General features: G+C 55.2%; 1 protein-coding gene and 1 long non-coding RNA gene across 3 annotated transcripts in view; one reads left to right on the top strand and one right to left on the bottom strand.

Annotated features, from left to right (window-relative positions):
- LOC119564357 overlaps positions 1-781 on the bottom strand; it is an 88,211-nt gene extending 87,430 nt beyond the window's left edge. For both annotated transcript variants that reach the window (XR_006287267.1, XR_006287266.1), the window contains exon 1: positions 367-781. This is a non-coding gene — a long non-coding RNA (uncharacterized LOC119564357). The remainder of the gene's footprint in view (positions 1-366) is intronic.
- A 60-nt stretch (positions 782-841) lies between these two features.
- LOC102946602 (zinc finger protein 2) lies at positions 842-17,659 on the top strand. Its single transcript, XM_037884587.2, has 2 exons — positions 842-1,041; positions 11,531-17,659. Exon 2 carries the CDS (start codon positions 11,564-11,566, stop codon positions 13,409-13,411), a length of 1,848 nt encoding a protein of 615 aa, XP_037740515.1. The 5' UTR covers positions 842-1,041; positions 11,531-11,563; the 3' UTR covers positions 13,412-17,659.
- Positions 17,660-20,319: the final 2,660 nt, after the last annotated feature.

Here is a 20,319-nt window from a genome sequence, read left to right on the forward strand (position 1 = left end):
GCAACGGAGACTGCTTGACCAATGGGGACTGCCTGATCCCCACTTCACAGCAAAGATCTTTCCAGCAAGCTGAAGAAGTATAAAAGAGGGTGTGACTGGGGTCCCAAGGGGGTCACCCTGCGATTGCTTAATTGCAAATTCCAAAGAATGGGACAGAGAATCCCCAAAACTGATGGTTATTGCCAGCAACAAAAACAGCTTCCACAATGCTTTACTGGTTACCCAGCAGGCAAAAATACAGTTCCTTTAAAGCAACCCAGCCCCGGGCGTCCACCCACAGAGCCAAGTCAGATATGATGAGGATTATTGAAAACCTGGTTCATCATAGAAAAAGCTGTGCCAAGCCTAAAGGCGGGGACACCTTACCTCCCAGGTCAGTGACTATTTCAGCTCTTGCCCTAGTGCCCGCAGCCAACCCCCGTGAACTAAACGAAGACGGATGGCAAAGACTCGGCAGACAGCACTGGTTAAGAGACCAGGGCCCGGCCGGCTTGACTGGAGACCGGAGCTCAGCTCCCCAGTAGCGATGCTGCGCTTCAGGGCTGCCCTGCGCCCCTTTCAGGATCAGTCCATCCGCTCATAAGGCCCCAATATTCCGCCCGAGGGGGCAGGAGGCCGCGACCCCCCGACTCAAACCTCCCCTGAACGAAGCTTTTGATCTGGCGCCTGGGGAGCGGTGGCCGTTTGCCGGCACCAGACAGACACCGGCTACCGCTGAGCCGCGGCGCAGGCGGCTCGGGCCCCTCGGGCCCCTCACGCCCGCCCAGGCGCACGCCCCACCCCAGCGACGGGGCGGTCACTGCGCATGTGCACAGCCGGCCCCCAGCGAGTCGAGCTCCGAGCAAAGGCGGGGCCGAAGCTCCGGCCGCCTCCTTGGCGCCGGAAGCGGGGCTGCCCCTAGTCACGTGGGCTCGGGCGCTGCAGCTCGGAAGTGTTGCGGGGGGGAAGGGCTGGTTGAGCGGTCGGCGGAGCGGGGGAGTCGTTTTGCTGAAACACCGGCCGGATGTGAAGGGTAGAAGGGAGCGAGCTGGTGGTGGCCCGGTGAGTTCCCTGACCGCCCGCCCGGGGATAAACACCCCTCCCCGGGAGAGAATGGGATCGTCCGCTCCTCATACACTGAGCGGGGCGGGCGAGACCATTTATGCGCCCGGGGAGGATCGGGGAGACCAGGGGGAGGATGGACTTGCGGATGGGGGAGACCATTATGTGGGGAGGATTATGATGTCTTGAGGGTGATTGGGGCGGGGAGTGGTTGGAGACGGGGGATACTATTGTCTGCACCCTGAGGGGGGAGGGGATGTGGTTGCACATGGGGGGGAGACCATTGTGCGTGGGGGGGAGGCAGGAAGGGGATGGGGGAGACCATCTTGTGCACCTGGTGGGGATGGGGTAGCAGATGGGGGATACTAATGTGGGGGGGGCAGGGAGGAGATGGGGGAGACCACTGTGGGGGGTGGATGGGGGAGACCATTGTATGAACCCTACGGAGTGGGTGTGGATGGGGCGGGAAGACCACTCTGTGCGTGCCCTGTGGGGAGTCCTAGATCCCGAGGTAGAAGGGACCCTTCCCGTAAGCTAGCACGGCCCAGAGATCTGCCCCACACTGCTCCCCGGGGCAGAGCTCTTACAAAAACATCCTATTCGGGTTCAGAAATGGCAACTGATGGAGAATCCGCCACGACCCCAGGCACCTTCTTCCAATGATTCGTCACCTTCCCCGTTGTACAGTTACGCCTTGTTGCCAGACTGAATTTGTCTGGCTTCAGCTTCCAGCCATTGGGTCATGTTCGAGCTTTCTCTCCTAGACTGAAGAGCATGTTGTTAAATATTTGTTCCCCATGTCGGTTCCCATTTTAAAACAAAACAAAAGTCCTTGAGCCCACTCTTCTCTCAATTCCTTTCCTCCAGTTCCATCCGAGACCCTCTCCAATCTGGCTTCCAGTCCCAACGCTACATTGGCGCAACTCTCACCAAAATCTCCAGTGACCTGTCTCTAGCCAAATCTCAGAGTCACTGCTCCATCCTCATCCTTCTTCTCCAGCCAGCCACCGACCTTTGATGAAGTTGACCATGCTATTTTTCTTGCAGTCTAGTCCTCCTTGGGCTTCTGTGACTCTGTCCTCTCCTGGTTCTCCTCCTACCTCTCTAATCACTCCTTCACCATGTCCTTCGGAGAATCCTCCTCATTCCCCCTCCGACTTCTGTAGGGTGTGACAAATGTGGGAATTTTGCTAATATCTGTATGATTTGTATGTGTGCCTCAGTTTCTCTCCGTGTTTTGCATTCCTGTGGATGGAATGTAAAGGGTTAAAAAGCTGCTTTAGGGACAGAGCAGGAGACATGACGTAAGACATTGGGTCAGGTAACTATTCATAGAATCACAGAATATCAGGGTTGGAAGGGACCTCAGGAGGTCATCTAGTCCAACCCCCTGCTCAAAGCAGGACCAATCACCAGCTAAATCATCCCAGCCAGGGCTTTGTCAAGCCTGACCTTAAAAACGTCAAAGGAAGGAGATTCCACCACCTTCCTAGGTAACGCATTCCAATGCTTCACCACCCTCCTAGTGAAAAAGTTTTTCCTAATATCCAACCTAAACCTCCCCCACTGCAACTTGAGACCATTACTCCCTGTTCTTTCATCTGCTACCACTGAGAACAGTCTAGAGCCATCCTCTTTGGAACCCCCTTTCAGGTAGTTGAAAGCAGCTATCAAATCCCCCCTCATTCTTCTTTTCTGCAGACTAAACAAGACCAGTTCCCTCAGCCTCTCCTCATAAGTCATGTGTTCCAGTCCCCTAATCATTATTGTTGCCCTCCGCTGGACTCTCTCCAATTTATCCACATCCTTCTTGCAGTGTGGGGCCCAAAACTGGACACAGTACTCCAGATGAGGCCTCACCAATGCCGAATAGAGGGGAAAGATCACCTCCCTCGATCTGCTGGCAATGCCCCGACTTATACAGCCCAAAATGCCGTTAGCCTTCTTGGCAACAAGGGCACACTGTTGACTCATATCCAGCTTCTCATCCACTGTAACCCCTAGGTCTTTTTCTGCAGAACTGCTGCCTAGCCATTCGGTCCCTAATCTGTAGCAGTGCATGGGATTCTTTCATCCTAAGTGCAGGACTCTGCACTTGTCTTTGTTGAATCTCATCAGATTTCTTTGGCCCAATCCTCTAATTTATCTGGGTCCCTCTGTATCCTATCCCTACCCTCCAGCGTATCTACCTCTCCTCCCAGTTTAGTGTCATCTGCAAACTTGCTGAGGGTACAATCCACACCATCCTCCAGATCATTAATGAAGATATTGAACAAAACTGGCCCCAGAACTGACCCTTGGGGCACTCCACTTGATACCGGCTGCCAACTAGACATGGAGCCATTGATCACTACCTGTTGAGCCCGACAATCTAGCCAACTTTCTATCCATCTTATAGTCCATTTATCCAGCCCATACCTCTTTAACTTGCTGGCAAGAATACTGTGGGACACTGTATCAAAGGCTTTGCTAAAATCAAGGAATAACACGTCCACTGCTTTTCCCTCATCCACAGAGCCAGTTATCTCGTCATAGAAGGCAATTAGATTAGTCAGGCATGACTTGCCCTTGGTGAATCCATGCTGACTGTTCCTGATCACTTTCTTCTCCTCTAAGTGCTTCAGAATTGATTTCTTGAGGACCTGCTCCATGATTTTTCCAGGGATTGAGGTGAGGCTGACTGGCCTGTAGTTCCCCGGATCCTCCTCCTTCCCTTTTTTAAAGATGGGCACTACATTAGCCTTTTTCCTGTCGTCCGGGACCTCCCCCGATCGCCATGAGTTTTCAAAGATAATGGCCAATGGCTCTGCAATCACATTGGCCATCTCCTTTAGCACTCTCTGATGCAGCGCATCCGGCCCCATGGACTTGTGCTCGTCCAGCTTTACTAAATAGTCCCGAACCACTTCTTTCTCCACAGAGGGCTGGTCACCTCCTCCCCATGCTGTGCTGCCCAGTGCAGCAGTCTGGGAGCTGACCTTGTTCTTGAAGACAGAGGCAAAAAAAGCATTGAGTACTTTAGCATTTTCCACATCCTCTGTCACTAGGTTTCCTCCCTCATTCAGTAAGGGGCCCACACTTTCCTTGAGTTTCGTCTTGTTGCTAACATACCTGAAGAAACCCTTCTTGTTATTCTTAACATCTCTTGCTAGCAGCAACTCCAAGTGTGATTTGGCCTTCCTGATTTCACTCCTGCATGCCCGAGCAATATTTTTATACTCCTCCCTGATCATTTGTCCAATCTTCCCCTTCTTGTAAGCTTCTTTTTTGTGTTTAAGATCAGCAAGGATTTCACTGTTAAGCCAAGCTGGTCGCCTGCCATATTTACTATCCTTTCTACACATCAGGATGGTTTGTTCCTGTAACCTCAATAAAGATTCTTTAAAATACAGCCAGCCCTCCTGGACTCCTTTCCCCCTCATGTTATTCTCCCAGGGGATCCTGCCCATCAATTCCCTGAGGGAGTCAAAGTCTGTTTTTCTAAAGTCCAGGGTCCGTATTCTGCTTCGCTCTTTTTTTCCGAGTCAGGATCCTGAACTCGACCATCTCATGGTCACTACCTCCCAGGTTCCCCTCCACTCTTGCTTCCCCTACTAATTGTCTGGGATGGTATCAATGGGTTGTTAAAGGACTAGCTGAAACCAACCCAGACCAGTGGAGCATCCTGAAAAACAATGGAAACCCGAATGGCAGGGACTTTCATGCCTAGCAACCAACAGCCAAAAGGAAGGAAGCAGACCAAAGAAAGACCCTGAGCTGGAGAACAAAGGGGGAGGTATCAGGTGGCTATGTTAAGAGCTAGTCTTTGGAAAGAAACAGATGCTGTCACCTAAGACGGACGGACAAAGAGACAGCCAAAATGGATTCTAGCAGCTTGACTGGGTGGAGCCCTGGCCTTGGCCAGTCTGAACTCTGTCTTCACCTTTGCTTCTCTGTGCTAACCTAAGGACTGCCCTGCTGTGTTCCAGTTGGCTAATAAACCCTGCTCTGTTTTGAAAGGGCTGCCTGGTGTCAGTGGAAATCTTTGATGAGGTGCATTGATCTCTGAAGAGGGCAGAAAGTCTCTGAACAGGAGTCTCTCAGTGAGACTTGTTGGGCAGAGCTCACAGGGTGAAGCAGGAGGGCTGGAGCCCAGAGTCTGAGGCTTTGAGGCATTGAAGCTGTGTGGCCTACCCTTAAGGATGAGTGAGACCCCTTGGGGGTCTGGCACACTGATGGTGTTCCTGCAAGGGGCTGTTCAAAATCTGGGGTATAGCACAGATCCCCCGGGCCTGGGATGCTTGGTGGGAGCCGTGGGATACTGAATGCACCAATAATATTTTGCAGTAAGTGACTTGCAGCAATAAAAACAAGATTAGTCAAAAGAAAAGGCAAGACAGTGGTGTATATCCACCTCCCTAAGAAGAGCTGTGTAGGGAAAGAGGGTTAAATGTTGGGAGGTTAAACAAGGCCCAGCTCATTGCTTGTCTTGAGAAGAGTGATCGAGCCAGGGTCCAGGCCCAGGTGGAGTCCTGAGAGAGTCTGAGGGCAACAGAGGCAGTAGCAGGGTGTCTTCACGACCTGACTCCCCATCGCCAGAATTGGAACAGTGGAAGTTGGAGCTGGGAGTGAGAAAGCTTCAGCTAAAGGAACAGACACTAAAGGACCATGAAAAGGAGTGAGCTGATTGATAGAAACAGTACAAACATGAGGAGGAACAGCTCCAGCATGAACTCGCTAGGGAGAAGTGAGGGAGCACAAGGTCCCATACAAGGGTAGGTGGGAAGAGACCATGGGAAGCCAGTTCCGCAAGGAGTCTAGATACCAAATTGCTCCAGTTTATTGGGAGGTGGGATGTAGATGCCATTGAAAAGGCTTGCAATTTGAACTTGGTTGACTCTGTGGACTGGCTTCATTGCCTCACCCTGTTACCTGGTCCCAAAGCTATAAGAGGCATGCAGCCAGCTGAGTGGAGTTGACACTGGGAGCTTTGTTGCTTACATTTGAATCGACACCTGGAGCTTCTAGAAAAAGGTTTCAGTGTACACAAAATACCCAGGGTGTGCCGTATTTGGAAACCACTACCCTGATGGGAGAATCTCTCTACAAATGGGGTAAAAAGGTGCAGGTATCAAAAAAGATATTAGAATTGGAAAAAGTGCAGAGAAGGGCATCAAAAATGATGAAGGGTTTGGAACAACTTCCATATGAGGAGAGATTAAAAAGACGGACTGTTCAGCTTAGAACACAGACAACTACTGGGGGTAATGACAGAGGTCTATAAAATCACAACTGGTGTGAAGGAAGTGTTATTTCCCCTTTCACGTAACACAAGAAGCAGGGGTCTCCTGATGAAATTAATAGGCAGGAGGTTTAAAACAAACATAAGGAAGTACTTCTTCACACAGTGCACAGTAAGTCTGTGCAACTCGTCGCCAAGGGATGTTCTGAAGGCCAAAAATATAACTGGGTTCGAAAAAGAATTAGAGAAGTTGATGGAGGATAGGTCTATCAATGGCTGTTAGCCAAGATGGTCAGAGACACAACTCCATGCTCTGGGTGTCCCTAAACCTCTCACTTCCAGAAGCTGGTACTGGATGACAAAGGGCAAATTAATCAATAATTGTCCTGTTCTGTTCATTCCCTCTAAAGCCTCTGGCAGTGGCCATTGTCAGAAAACAGGATACTGGGCTAGACGGACCATTGATCTGACCCAGTTTGGCTGGTCTTACATCACTACGCTGGAGGATTTATATAACCTATTGGGTTGAAACAACTCTGTGGGATCTGTCCCCATGAGTTTAAAATGTGGCAGTGAACATTGTAGCGCAGTGTAGCGCAGGCCAGCTGGGTGATGAGTTTGTGGATGGTAGGGCCCGGTGGTGAGGAGAACACTAAGGGGTCATCACACAGTCGCCCCAGAAGGGGGATTTGAGTTAACCCAAACCAAGGGAGACCGCCAATCTGGGTTGAGCATCTCCAAGAGATCCCAAAGACCTGTGGTATGATATCTATGGATATTGCCCAAGGCTTGATGAAATGAGGTTTAAACAGGACTCTTGAAAGGTTAACTTGGTGAAAGCCAACCTTCCCAAGCCTGTGTGTGCGCCCGATGGGGGAGACCTGTGTGTGTGTTTGCACGCTCTATGGCACGGGGATGGGGGAGACCACTGTGTATGAATGCACCCTATCGGGGAAACCTGTGTGTGTGTGCGCTCTATGGCGTGGGGGTGGGGGAGACCATTGTGTGAATGCACCAGATGGGGGAGACCATTGTGTGTGTGTGTGTGTGTGTGCGCGCGCGCGCACGCTCTATGGGGGAGACCAGTGTGTGTGTGTCCTATGTGGGGGCATGGGATGGGGATAGGGGAGACCACAGTGTGCACTCTCTGAGAAGGAAGAAACCACTGTGTGCATCCTATAGGGGGTGGATCAGCCTTCTGTGCATTGCGGCAGAGTCCGTGTCGACCTGTGAATTGCTTCAGGCACCTCATGTCACTGTTCTTGATGTCACTGCTGCATGTCGGTTGCCTGCCCATCAGGGTGACCACCTGTGCCCCTCAGCTCAGCGAGGATAGCTAGCTGGCACATGGAGGCTCTTTTCTTGCTACAGCCATGATCCTGGCTTGCAGGGGACTGGCCCAAACCAAACTGTGGGAGTGACTTGTGTCCAGTAGGGGCATCCATGGGGCCTTAGGCACCAGTTTAACTGAACCGGTTTGCAGTGGTAGTGCTGATGTGCAGAAGCATGCAGTTCAGACAGACACGTCCCTTGCTTGAGGATTTATTAGAGGATACTCTATATTCCAGTAGAGAGGTGAGGATAGAAGTTGATAAATACAGGTAGGAACCAAAGAGAAACAGTCAAACAAAAGAGTCCTATCCAATTACTATATGTAATTTTATATATTACTATATATAAAAACTATATGTATACCCCAAATAATAGTTGAAAGAGAACAGTAAGAGGACCAAAAAATGCCACCATGGCTAAACAACAGAGTAAAAGAGAGAGTTATGGGCAACAAAGATGTCTTTTTAAAAATTGGAAGTCAAATCCTACTGAGGAAAATATAAAGGAGTATAAATTCTGGCAAGATGAGTGTAAAAGTATAATGAGGCAGGCCAAAAAAGAATTTGAAGAGCAGCTAACAAAAGACAGCAACTAACAGCAAAAAGGAAATTGTAAGTACATCAGAAGCAGGAAGCCTGTCAAACAATCATTGGGGCTTCTGGATGATCAAGGTGCTAAAGGAGTATTCAAGGAAATAGAGGTTGTTGTGGAGAAGCTAAATTAATTCTTTGCATCAGTCTTCACTGTAGAGGATGTGAGGGAGATTTCCACACCTGAGTCATTCTTTTTAGGTGAGAAATCTGAAGAACTGTCCCAGATTGAGGTGTTGATAGAGGAGGTTTTGGAACAAATTGATAAATTACCATCTCCTCCTGAGAATTTCTTATTGTTTATTCAACCAAGAGTTCTGAAGGAACTCAAATGTGAAATTACAGAAATACTAACCGTGGTATGTAACCTATCGCTTAAATCAGCCTACCAGCTGACTAGAGGATAGCCAATGTAATGCTAATTTTTAAAAAAGGCTCCAGAGGCGATCCTGGCAATTATAGGCTGGTAAGCCTGACTCCGGTACCAGATATATTGGTTGAAATTATAGTAAAGAACAGAATTATCAGATTCCTAGTTTGGGAACTGTCAGCAAAGCTTTTTAGAATTCTTTCAGGGAGTTAACAAATGTGCACATGGGTGATCCAGTGGATATGGTGTACTTGGACTTTCAGAAAGCCTTTGACAAGGTCCCTCACCAAAGGCTCTTAAGCAAAGTAAGCAGTTTTGGGATAAGCGGGAAGGTCCTCTCATGGATCAGTAACTGGTTAAAAGATGGGAAACAAAGGGTAGGAATAAATGGTCAGTTTTCACAGTGGAGAGAGGAAAATAGCAGAGAGAGGAAAATAGCAGATCTGTATTGGGACCAGTGCTGTTCAACATATTCATAAATGATCTGGAAAAAGGGGTAAACAGTGAGGTGGTAAAGATTCCAGATGATACAAAATTACTCAAGATAGTTAAGTCCAAAGCTGACTCCGAAGAGTTACAGAGGGATCTCACAAAATGAGGTGACGGGGCAACAAAATGGCAGATGAAATTCAGTGTTGATAAATGCAAAGTAATATACATTGTAAAACTTAATCCTGACAATACATACAAAATGATGGGGTCTAAATTAGCTGTTACCACTCAAGAAAGAGATCTCTGAAAACATCCACTCAGTGTATAGCAGCAGTCAAAAAAGCTGACAGTGTTATGAATCATTAGGCAAGGACAGGTAATAAGACAGAAAATACCATAATGCTTCTGTATAAATCCATGGTATGCCCACACCTTGAATACTGCATGCGGTTCTGATTGCCCCATCTCAGAAAAGCTATTTTAGAATTGGAAGAGGTACAGAGAAGGGTAACACAAAGATTACACATATGTAACAGCTTCCTTTTAGGGGAGATTAAAAAAACTGGAAATGGTCAGCTTAGAAATGCGATAACGAAGGGGAGATGCAATAGACGTTTGTAAAATCATGACTGGTGTGGAGAAAATGAATGGGCAAGTGTTATTTACCCCTTCACATAACACAAGAACTAGGGGTCACCCAATGTAATGAATAGGCAGCAGGTTTAAAACAGTCATAGGGAAGTACTTCTTCATGCAATGCACAGTCAGCCTCTGGAACTCATTGCCAGGGGATGTTATGAATGCCAAAAGTATAACTGGGCTCAAAAATAAATTAGAGAAGCTTGATGGAGGATAGGTCCATCAATGGCTATTATCCAACATGGGCAGGGATGCAACCCCATGCTCAGAGTGTCCCTAAACCTCTGACTGCCATAAACTGGGAGTGGATTACCGGGGATGGATCACTCAAGAATTGCCCTGTTCTGTTCATTCCCTCTGGGGCACCTGGCACTGTCCACTGTCGGAAGGCAGGACACTGGGCTAGATGGACCTTTGGTCGGACCCAGCATGGCCATTCTTATGGTTGAATAGGCACAACTCTGCGTAGAGACAGGCCCCTGTTGTCCTGGTGCTGCTGAGGAGACCGCGGAGGTGATGGTTGGGACATGGGTGACGCAGGTCCATACTGTCATGCTTGGTGTCATGTGAACTGAGCCTGGCCCTGAAATGCTTTAACAGGATCCTTTCCTGCTGTCGTGGGACCTTTCCGGGGGTGTGGGTGACCCCAGATAGAGGCATGCAGGCCCCCCAAGCTCCTGAGCCAGTGGGTGCGGGAGGAGTGGGGTCGGATCCTGCCCTGCACAGGGCGTCGGGTATCTTTTGCCTTTCCCTCAGCGTGAGTGAGCTGTGAACTTCCTGGCCTCTGCTGGTGAGAGCCGGCCCCTCCGCACTGGCTGGATGTAGTCATGGCAGGACCTTGGCCTCCCCCACCCCTTTTTCCCCTCCCCTCCCCCTCGAATGCAGAAGCTCACTCTTTCTCTGGCGGCCTTGGGTGTGGGCCCCACAGGCTCCCTGCCAGGGAGCGATGTGCTGCCTTGGGCGGCAGGCTCAGCCATCTGGCAGGGGGTTATCGTGCTGGGCGAGCTCATTGGATCCTGCCTGGTCCATGCAGCAGGAGCCAGTGCAGGACAGCTCCCTGCTGCCTGCTACCCTGGGCCTGCCCCCCATCCCCAGGAGAGTTGCTGAGGCTGATGGGTCCCACCAGAATGAGCTGGACCCAGACTGCCCCCACGGCCGAGGCCTCCAGTCATTCAGGGCAGAATGCTAGACCCTGGTGCAGTGACCCTGTCCTGAGAGCCCTGTCCTGTCCTGGATACTTCCTCTAGGGGACCACGGGGCGGGGACACCCATACACACAGGGGAGGAGTGGGGGAAAGGGAACCTGGGAACCCCTGGGGAGGGAGAGCATCCTGGAGGGAGCATTATACGGATGTGGGCCACATGTCATCCTGACCATGCTCTGCATCCCCTCCTGTCCCGCTCTTTGTTCTCTACTCCCATCCCTGTCCGTGTGCTTTCCCAGCTCTTACCCACCTAGCTTTGGTTTTCACCCTTCCGCCCCTGGAACGGTTGTGCCCATGTCTGACCTACTCCATCGCACCCAAGGGGGTGGTAGGACATCATGTGTGGAAACGGCATAGACCAGGGTAATGGCCGATTTGGGATTGGGGGAAAGGGCCATGCCCTGTACACTCTCCTCCCCAAATCATTCACCATGCACCTCCCTCCCCTCCACGTGTCCGGCTGGTGCAGGTGCTGCCCCTGTTCCCTCTCTGCCTCTGGTGAGCTGATTAGCATGGTAACTGCTGCAGGTGAGCCATGGAAAACCCCTTTCTTACTGGGATAGGAGCCTGGAGATGGGGCAGAGAGCTGGGCAGAGGGGGAGGCAGGCTGCAGGGGTAGCGCTAGGGCAGGAGTAGTGGGCCTTGCCAGGGTGAAGGTGGCCGTGCCAGGCTCTTAACTCTCCATCCTGGTCTCTTGCAGAGGATCCTACCTGGGACGGGGGCTGGCACAGTCATGGAGGATGATCCGGCTTCTTCTGCCAGCAAGGCCCCGTCCCCGCTGAGCTGTATCCGGATGGTCCAGGCGGGCTGGTCGGAGAAGGAGGATGCGGCCTGGGAGCAGAGCAGAAGTGTGCAGGATCCAGAGATGGTGGGGAGCTCCCCGGCGCAACCCAGGAGTTCTCCCTCTCCTTGCCCACCCAGCCGGTGCCAAGGGAGGCATAGCCCTGCAGCCTGCCGGGACACTGATGGGACAGGCCAGAACCAGAATGGGGGAGAAGAGGAGGTGGTGTCCCCTCTGTGCCGGGAGCCACAGCCCCGCAGGCCGTTCCGGCGGAAGCACCGGCTGTACATGAAGCTGGCCCCTGGCCAGGTCACTGTGTCCCCAAGCCAGGACCACAGGCAGCCAGCCACTGCCGAGGAGCCAGGGCCCTCCCAGGGCAAAAGGCTGCGGCTGCTGCGAGGCCAAGCCAGCAACTTCCGGAGGAAGAAAAGACCCTTGGAGAATGGCCAGGAGGCAGGGCCTGGTGACGTGGGGCCTTCCCTCCCACTCCCCCAGTGCACTGGGGAGGAGGGGCAGGACCCTGCACCGGAGGGGGAGGAGGAGGGGCAGGGCTTGGCATTGAAGCGGGAGGAGGAGGAGGGGCAAGGCCTGGCATTGAAGCGGGAGGAGGAGCAAGAGCAGGGCCTGGCATTGGAGTGGGGGGAGGAGGAGGAGGAGGAGGAGAAGAAGTTCGACTCCCCTAGGCTGGCTGGGCCTGGCACCGCCCGCCCCAAGCCGGACTTCGTGCAGCTGATCGACGAGCACGGGATCTACTCCACGGCCAAGCTGGTGCTGGGTGGCGCGGCGGGCGAGCTGGACGAGGGGGTGGTGCTGCCACCACACCTGAGGCGGGCAGGCCCCCAGCTGGAGATCCGGGAGGTGATCGTGGACGACAAGCCCTTTGCGTGCGGCGTGTGCGAGAAGACCTTCAAGCGGGCCTGGGAGCTGTTCAGCCACGAGGTGGTGCACAACGAGGAGCGGCCCTTCCACTGCGACCTCTGCGAGGCCTCCTTCAAGCGCCACTCGGACTTCAAGAGCCACCGCCTGGTGCACACCGAGGAGCGGCCTTTCCACTGCGAGATGTGCGGCAAGAAGTTCAAGCGCTCGTCCAACCTCCAGGAGCACCGGCGCATTCACACCGGCGAGCGCCCCTACCAGTGCGCCTGCTGCGACAAGAGCTTCAAGACGCCCTACGAGCTGCAGCGCCACATGCTCACCCACTGCACTGAGAAGCCCTTCAAATGCGGCGACTGCGGGAAGGACTTCCCCACCTCCAACTCGCTGCTGCTGCATCAGCGCCAGCACTGCGACGACAAGCCCCACGTCTGCGGCATCTGCGGCAAGAAGTTCACCTACGGCCACAGCCTCAAGGTGCACGAGCGGGTTCACACCGGCGACCGGCCCTTCGTCTGCCCCATCTGCGGCAAGGGCTTCAAGCAGTCCAACGCCCTCTCCTCGCACGAGCGGGTGCACACCGGCGAGCGCCCCTTCGTCTGCAAGACCTGCGGCAAGGCCTTCAAGCAGTCGTCCTACCTGGTGATCCACGAGCGCTCGCACACGGGCGAGCGGCCCTATAAGTGCGAGGTGTGCCAGAAGGCCTTCGCCCGGCCCTCCCTGCTGCTGCAGCACCACCGGGTGCACAGCGAGGAGCGCCCCTACAAGTGCAGCTTCTGTGACAAGTTCTTCAAGGACCTGGCCTATCTGACGGTGCACGAGAAAGTGCACACGGGCGAGACCCCCTACAAGTGCAGCGTCTGCGACAAGGGCTTCGCCCACCCCTCCAACCTGCTGCAGCACCAGCGCGTGCACCGTGACGGCTGACCCGGCTCTTGCTCCAACGTGCCCCGCCAGGGAGTGCAGCCCAGGCTACGTGCAGCTCCCAGTGGGTGCCGCCCTGGCTGGGCCCTCACGGGAGACAGCTGCCAGCGGGCACTGTGCCGGCCGGGGGGCCCATGGAGACTACATCTCCCAGTGTGCACTGCGGTCCCTCGTGTGTCAGGGTGAAGCAGTGCATGCTGGGAGGAGCAGTCCAGCCAGCCACGCCCCCTCACGATAAGGGGCGATGAAAGCTCCTATGTGCGCATCGGGTATGGGCTATAGGTCTGCGGAGGGCTGGGTTGCCCTGGCCTGAGTCGCTGCTTGGCTCCAGGGCCCGGTGACCCTTCTCTGGGCATTCCCTGGAGCTCGGGGAAAGGGAAGAATGGTTGGCTCCTCAGCGTCATGTCCCCTGGGAGGGGTTTGCTCCATGCCTGTCATGGGGGCTGGGCTGGAGAGAGAGAAGTCAGGTCGGACAGCAGGGAAAAGCCCCCTGAGCTCTACCCATCTGCTCAGCAGGGCAACGCTAGATCCAGCTGGGGGGAGCTCCCCCTCCCCACAGGGAGCTGCAGTTTGGTGAATACTGAGCAGGGGACCAGACTGTCTCCTCTGTGCTCCCTGGCTAGGAAGGGGTTCGTGAGCCCCACCTCTGTGCCATCGCCCCATGGCAGCCTCCCGAGAGGGTCAACAAACAGACTGGGCACAGCCAGGGCGGCCCCTCGCCAGGCCCCTTGGGGATGCTCCATCAGCATCCCTGTGGCCCAGGGTTCCTCTCCTTGGATAGCATGGTCCCTGCCAGGGGGTTGCGAGCTGGCAACTCCCCGAGTAGTTGGGAGGGGCTCTCTGGGCTCCTGGGGGAGCCCCAGGGGAATGGGAAAGCAGGCTCCTTCTCGGTCAGCAACAGAGCTCCCAGCTGCCTCCAGCTGAGCGGAGTTTATGCTCGCTGCACACCTCCGACTCATTCCCCCAGTGCAACGGGGAGGCCCATCCACCTGGTTTAGGATGCTGGGTTGCTTTCTTGTGGGAACTGAACCCACAGGGCAAGGGCTGGGCCACAGCCCCTCCTCTCGTCTGGCATCTGCAGCCCGTAGGCGCTGGGATGTGCATGTGACCAAGTCGCACCCATCGCTCCACAGACAGAAGGGGAGGTAACGGGATCAGCTCAAACCTTTTCCCCCCTCTTGGTGTCACAGTAAGAAAACAAGTTACACTAGATCCAGAGCAGGCTCTCTCAGCCTGCACTAAGTGTGAACGCGCCAGAATGGCGTACAATGTGAATTGCAGCCCAGAGCCACTTGCTGCTAGCTGGTGCGAGGCCCACCCCGATGTGCTGTCTGCTCTGCTGGGCTGGAGGGCTCCCTTGGGAACTGGCGAGTTGGCGCGGGGGAGTTCTCAGCTCTGAGTGTCCCTTTGGAGACACAAGAAGGTACAAAGAGGGGTTGAATGAGGCCCCCCTTGCCGGGCTGGTTCCTGGCCCCTCTGTCCTGGGAAGGCAGGAGTTAAAGATGCCAGTCGTGCCAGACTGCAGAGCTGTGCAGCCGGCAGGAGTTTAGGGGGCCCTGCTAGCTGAGCTAGAGCCTGGCCCCTCGGTGACCCACACGAGCCGAGGGGCGGCTGGCACCGGGCCCTGCCTGCCCAGCACAGCAGCTTGTTCTCATGGGATCCTGCACTGCCTTTTGTTACGGAGCGGCCGGGCCGCCCGTGGACAGTACCTCACCCTGGGGAGGGGCTTTCCTGCGTTAGCACCAGTCCCAGGGAGTGTCACCCTGCTGGAGCTCTGGTCCCGTCTGTGCTGAGTTACACCGGGCATGGTGTCAGTCACCTCGGCCCTCCAGCCCCCGTCCTGGCAGGACCTGGCTAGTGAGGACGAGGTTCAGTTGCAGCCGTTGGGTGCTGCTGGCCCCTGAGGGTGGACCCAGAGCCAGCAGGCCTGGCTGTGTGGGGAGTAGGCAGCAGGATGTGTCCCCACCACCTCTGTGCTAGTGCTGAGGGAATGTAGATGGGGCTGTGGGGTCCTTGCCCTTGTGTCACACAGCCCTGTTCTCGGGGGTTAGGAAATGTGGAGCCAGTTCCTCAAATGGCCAGTCCTCCTACAGGGACAGCAGGGATGGGCCCCCTTTCCTGCACTCATTTAACTCATGCCAACAGGATGCTGGGAGGGGAGTCCCCTGGTTAATGCCCTAGCAGCCTTGTCCCATTTGGGCCTGAGAGAGCTCCTGATCCATCTGCCTCTCCAAACCTTCTGAGGAGACCCTCAGGGAACCCAGCTCAGGCCCTTTCCTGCCCTTAGCTCCCCCCAGGGCACACAGTGTGTCCCCCACCCCCTGTGAAGTTCCCTTTTAGAACAGGGTCAATGAGGCAGGTGCCCCCCCTGCAGTACCCCCTCTGCTCAAATGGGGTGAGTTCCTGTAGCTAAGGCTGCTCAGAGGGACCCCCAAGCAGAGAAAGGGCAAGAATGTGTGAGATGGGACCAGAGGAGCCACGTGTGTAGTAGCAGAAGGGTTTACAGCCTCCCACTCCAGGGAAGCAGGGTGTGGGGCGAGCCAGGTTCTTCTGGGGCTGCTGATTGCGCCCATCAGCCAGCAGTTCTCTCCAGGGCTGCGTTTTGGGGCTGAGTGGGGGGAGGGTTACTGCTAGCGTGGGAAGGGCCTGGGGGGCAGTCCAGAACAGGCCCCTCCCCAATTCAAAGGGCTGTAGCTGAGGTGAAGACGCGCTCAGACACGCAGCTCCTGCAGGGCGGGTGGGAGTTGTGCCAGCCGGTGCTGTGCCTGCGAGGAGATGCCTGCCGGCTCTGGCCACCCAGCAGCAGGGCACCTCGCTGCCCATGGGTCGTGCCATGCAGCAGGGAGCTCGGCGGAGCAGACGCAGGATCACGTTCGTTACAATGGTGCCTAGGGCTCCGTCGTGCTGGGCGCTGTATGAACTAAGGGGCAGTCCAGATGTGTCCTGCCGGCCTGCTGCAAGATACCCTGCAAGAGCCCAGTTGCTGGGGTGAGAGGCAGGGAGCCGAGGCAGGTGCAGCTGGCTGATGGGGTTGTTCCCCCGCAAGGGGCACTGTCCCCACGGGGTTGGCGCCACTTAATGGGCGGCCCAGGGATGGATGGATGCTAGGGACAGGTCGGTGAGCTGGGCCCACCTAGAACCTGCTGCGGGGAGGAGTAACTTGCCCTGTTGCTGGCGATGGGATGTTCTCCTGTCGCGCACACACCCCTCCAGCCTCTGTGGGGTGCATAGGGGATGTGACCTGGCAGGGGAGGTGGCAGCACTGGGCTCTGCCCCAGGGAGCAGCGGGTAGAGCAGGTCACCCACGCCGTGCCCAGGGAGTTCACCTGACAGCTGCAGCCTGTCGCTGTGTGCTGCATCCCCGTGCTGTGGTGGCTGTGCCCTGCTCCGTTTTAGGCAGTGAGGTGTGGCCCGGTGGGTTGGCACTTGGCAGTGTGCGGCCCATGGTCTGAGGGCACTGTGTTCACACTGTAGTGGGCATGTTTGGTTCAGCATGTGCCACACCCAATGCGTATAGATTCCAAACACTAATCCCCACCCCTCCGCAGGGGCCGGGCCTGGCTGCTGGGTGCCCGGGCCTGGCTGCTGGGTGCCCAGGCCTTGCCGGGGCTGCCCATCCACAGCTGGTTGGCATCTGCAGGGCCTGGCTGAGGACACTATCCCAGCATGCCCGGGGCCCATGCCCTCCTTCAGGAAGTTGGGGGCAGGGCAGCCTCTGGGCACAGATAATTATTTAAGTGGTCATGGGACATTTCAAGTTCCTGGGCAGGTCCTGCATCGCCTGCAGCCAGGAAGGAGTGTGGGGTGGAGGGAATGGGCCCTGCCTGTGCCAGAAACTCATCCAGCCTCGGGGAGAGTCAGGTGCCTCGTCACTACACCGCTGGGCCTGCCTGCTTCACGGGGCAACTGCCGGGCAGCGTCTCTGGGCTCCGGCTGCTGCTAAGCTCCGCTCTGGTTCCTGTGGACTTACGGCTGTGCCTGCCCATCAGCAGGGGCAGGATGGGGAAGGACCTTTCCCGGAGAAGGTCACACTGGGGGCCAGCAAAACCCCCTGCACCCAGACTCACCCTGCATCTGTGCTGGCCTGGAGGTGCCTGGCTCCACACTAAACTCCCCAGCACCGAAGCCATGGGACTCTGTGCGTGGACTCTCACTGCCCTGGGTCCCCCTTTTGTATTGCTACTGTAGGGAAGGGTGGGGGGTCCCCGCTCAGCTCCTCGACACTAATTACAGGACAGTTATTTAACTGTGTCTCTGTGTCATTTCTGCTCTGTGGGCCAGGCCTGATCACAGCTCACCAGTCGCTCCTGCTATTCCAGGGGGATCTACTGCCACCTGCCCCAGAGCCGCTGGTTTTAAATGTGGGCTCAGTTTGGTGCTTGTGGAAGAGGGGGTAGGGCAGGGACAGGGGGAGAACGGGCAGGTGTTACCTAATCCACCTCCCAGAGTAATGCTGGTGTCCCAACCCTCAACCCCTGCCCTCCCAGCCCTGAGGTGCCCCTCAATCCTATCCCAGCCCTGGGTCCATCCCTCCCCAGCTCTGCTGGTGCCCCTCAATCCTGACCCATAGCCCCCTGCTGTCCTAGCCCTCGGCTCCCCTCCCTCCCCCGCCTAGCTCTGCTGATGCCCCTCAATCCTGACCCATAGCCCCCTGTTCATCTCTGGACTCCCCCCACCCCCTGTTGAGCTCTGCTGATGCCCCTCAATCCTGACACATAGCCCCTGTTCATCCCTGGGCTCCCCCCACCCCCTGCCTAGCTCTGCTGATGCCCCTCAATCCTGACACATAGCCCCCTGTTCATCCCTGGGCTCCCCCCACCCCCTGCCTAGCTCTGCTGATGCCCCTCAATCCTGACACATAGCCCCCTGTTCATCCCTGGGCTCCCCCCACCCCCTGCCTAGCTCTGCTGGTGCCCCTCAATCCTGACCCATAGCCATCCTCCTCTCCCTCCTGCAGTACTAGGTCACTCCTGAAAAGCAGGGTGCTGTACAGTGGCTTTGTGACATGCACAAGTGGGCTCCAGCATAAAATGACCCATTTTTATGGCCAAATGCAGAGAGTGGAGCAGGGTCTTGTGTCACAGAAGTGGTGCAAGCTGGAGTGCATCTGTTTGCTCTGTGGGTGGCTGATCTTCCTTGTGTCACAGGTTTCCATGGGGCTTGGCCGAAGGCAGGGCCCCTTATGGCCTGGCTACTGCTTGGAATGGCAACGCTGCTAACCCAAAAGATGCCAACTGTTCCCAACCTTGCCTCTCCGACATCAGTGGAACTGCAGCCTCCCGCCACGGGCATGGGGGGTGGGGTGAGTCTAGGAGCCAGGTTGGTGCTCAGCCTAGTACAACCCTAACGGATAAATGTGGCCTAAATCCATCGGACTGGATTCTGATCTCAGTTCCTCCGGGGTCAAGCCGGAGTCACCCATTCACTGCAGGTCTATAGCAGTGCTGGGTTGTATAGGGCCCTCTGCACTAGCCAGTAGACCACGTAGAAATGAGCCAGCTGCCCAGATTTTGAGCCTGTTTGCAAGCCATGGTCAGGTGTAACTAAGTGAGAGCTTCCCCCATCCCAACACCAGGGGGCCGTTGGAATTGATGGCCTCACACAGGGCAAAGAAACCCCCAAGCCTGCACTGAGCATTGCCAGCCCCAGGACTTCGAAAGTCATGATTTGGGTCCCTGAAATCATGGGATTGGCTTAAAAATCATGCAGTTAAAAAACCTGGAATTCTTTTTATTTGCTGTGTCTTCTGAGCCTTTAGTGGTCACATTTTGAAGCTTTTCTTTGCAACCACGAGGACTACAAACCATTTTTAAAAAATAAAAGCTGGAATTTTGGCTTATGCTCATGGTGCCAGCGGCTCAGGCTTTCAGAAATACACAGAATCCTGCCAGACTCACAATGAGATCCTGAGCGTTGTCAGCACTGACGTGAGTGTGCCCCGATGCAGTGATGGTGCCTGAGTCTGCAGCCAGCCTGGCTTTCCAGAGGGGTGTGAACCAGCCCCATTCATCTCAGTGGGGTGTTGATTCTGAAGTGTAAGGATGGCAATGCAAGTTGTCAGCACTGTTCATTGGGGTCCCAGCTCTTCACGGTAGAGGCAGCATGCAGCTATTCACTGCTCGAGACAAGTTGCTCTTGGGGTGGGGTGCTGAGAAGGGCTGCTGTGCTGCTGGTGGGAAGGGGGATCATGCTGCCCCAGAGGCTTGTACCTAGTGTTTTGTGCCTCAAGTCTGAGCCCGTTTCTGTAGCTGGCTGCCCTTGGCGCAGCACGTTCACCAGGGGCCTGTGAGCTGCGGAATTGCTGCCATTATGTGGAGTAGGTCTCTGGCCTGTGCCAAACAGGAACTCAGGCTAGATGATCACAATGGTCCCTTCTGGCCTTGGGCTGTAGGAATTTCACTGCCCCCCAAATAATGCTATGGGGGACCCTCAGATGGTGACTCTCCTTAGCTCCATTGAGGGCAGGCAGCCCAATTCCTCTCAGCCTTTGGAGTGTGCTGGGAGCCCCTTCCCCATCCATGAAATGCCAGCAAACCAGCTTCCTGAGCTGACAGCAGGGGGCACTCTGGGTTCAAATAACCAACACGCTCTCACAGCTCAGTGTGGCTCAGGGCCCTAGAAGCTGCCTTTAGCCCCTGGCTCTCAGTGCAGACCCCAGGCCAGATGGCGCTGAGCTGTTTGGGGTAACTCACTTGGAGGGGTTTAGCACTGACCGAAAAGCTCCTAGCTTGGGACCATTTCTAGACACATCCCCAGACCCTGTGCTGTGCCCCAGAGCTGCCCGTCCAGTTGGGGTGATGCTCATTTTGCTCCTTCTTTCTAAGACAGTATTTTTGCCACCAACTCAGGTCCTCATTGGGGTTTCACACCAGCCCCGCCGTGCCCCTCTCTTGGTTACCAATGGGCCATAG

Source organism: Chelonia mydas, chromosome 23 (genome assembly GCF_015237465.2).
Source record: "Chelonia mydas isolate rCheMyd1 chromosome 23, rCheMyd1.pri.v2, whole genome shotgun sequence".
Lineage (NCBI taxonomy): Eukaryota > Metazoa > Chordata > Testudines > Cheloniidae > Chelonia > Chelonia mydas.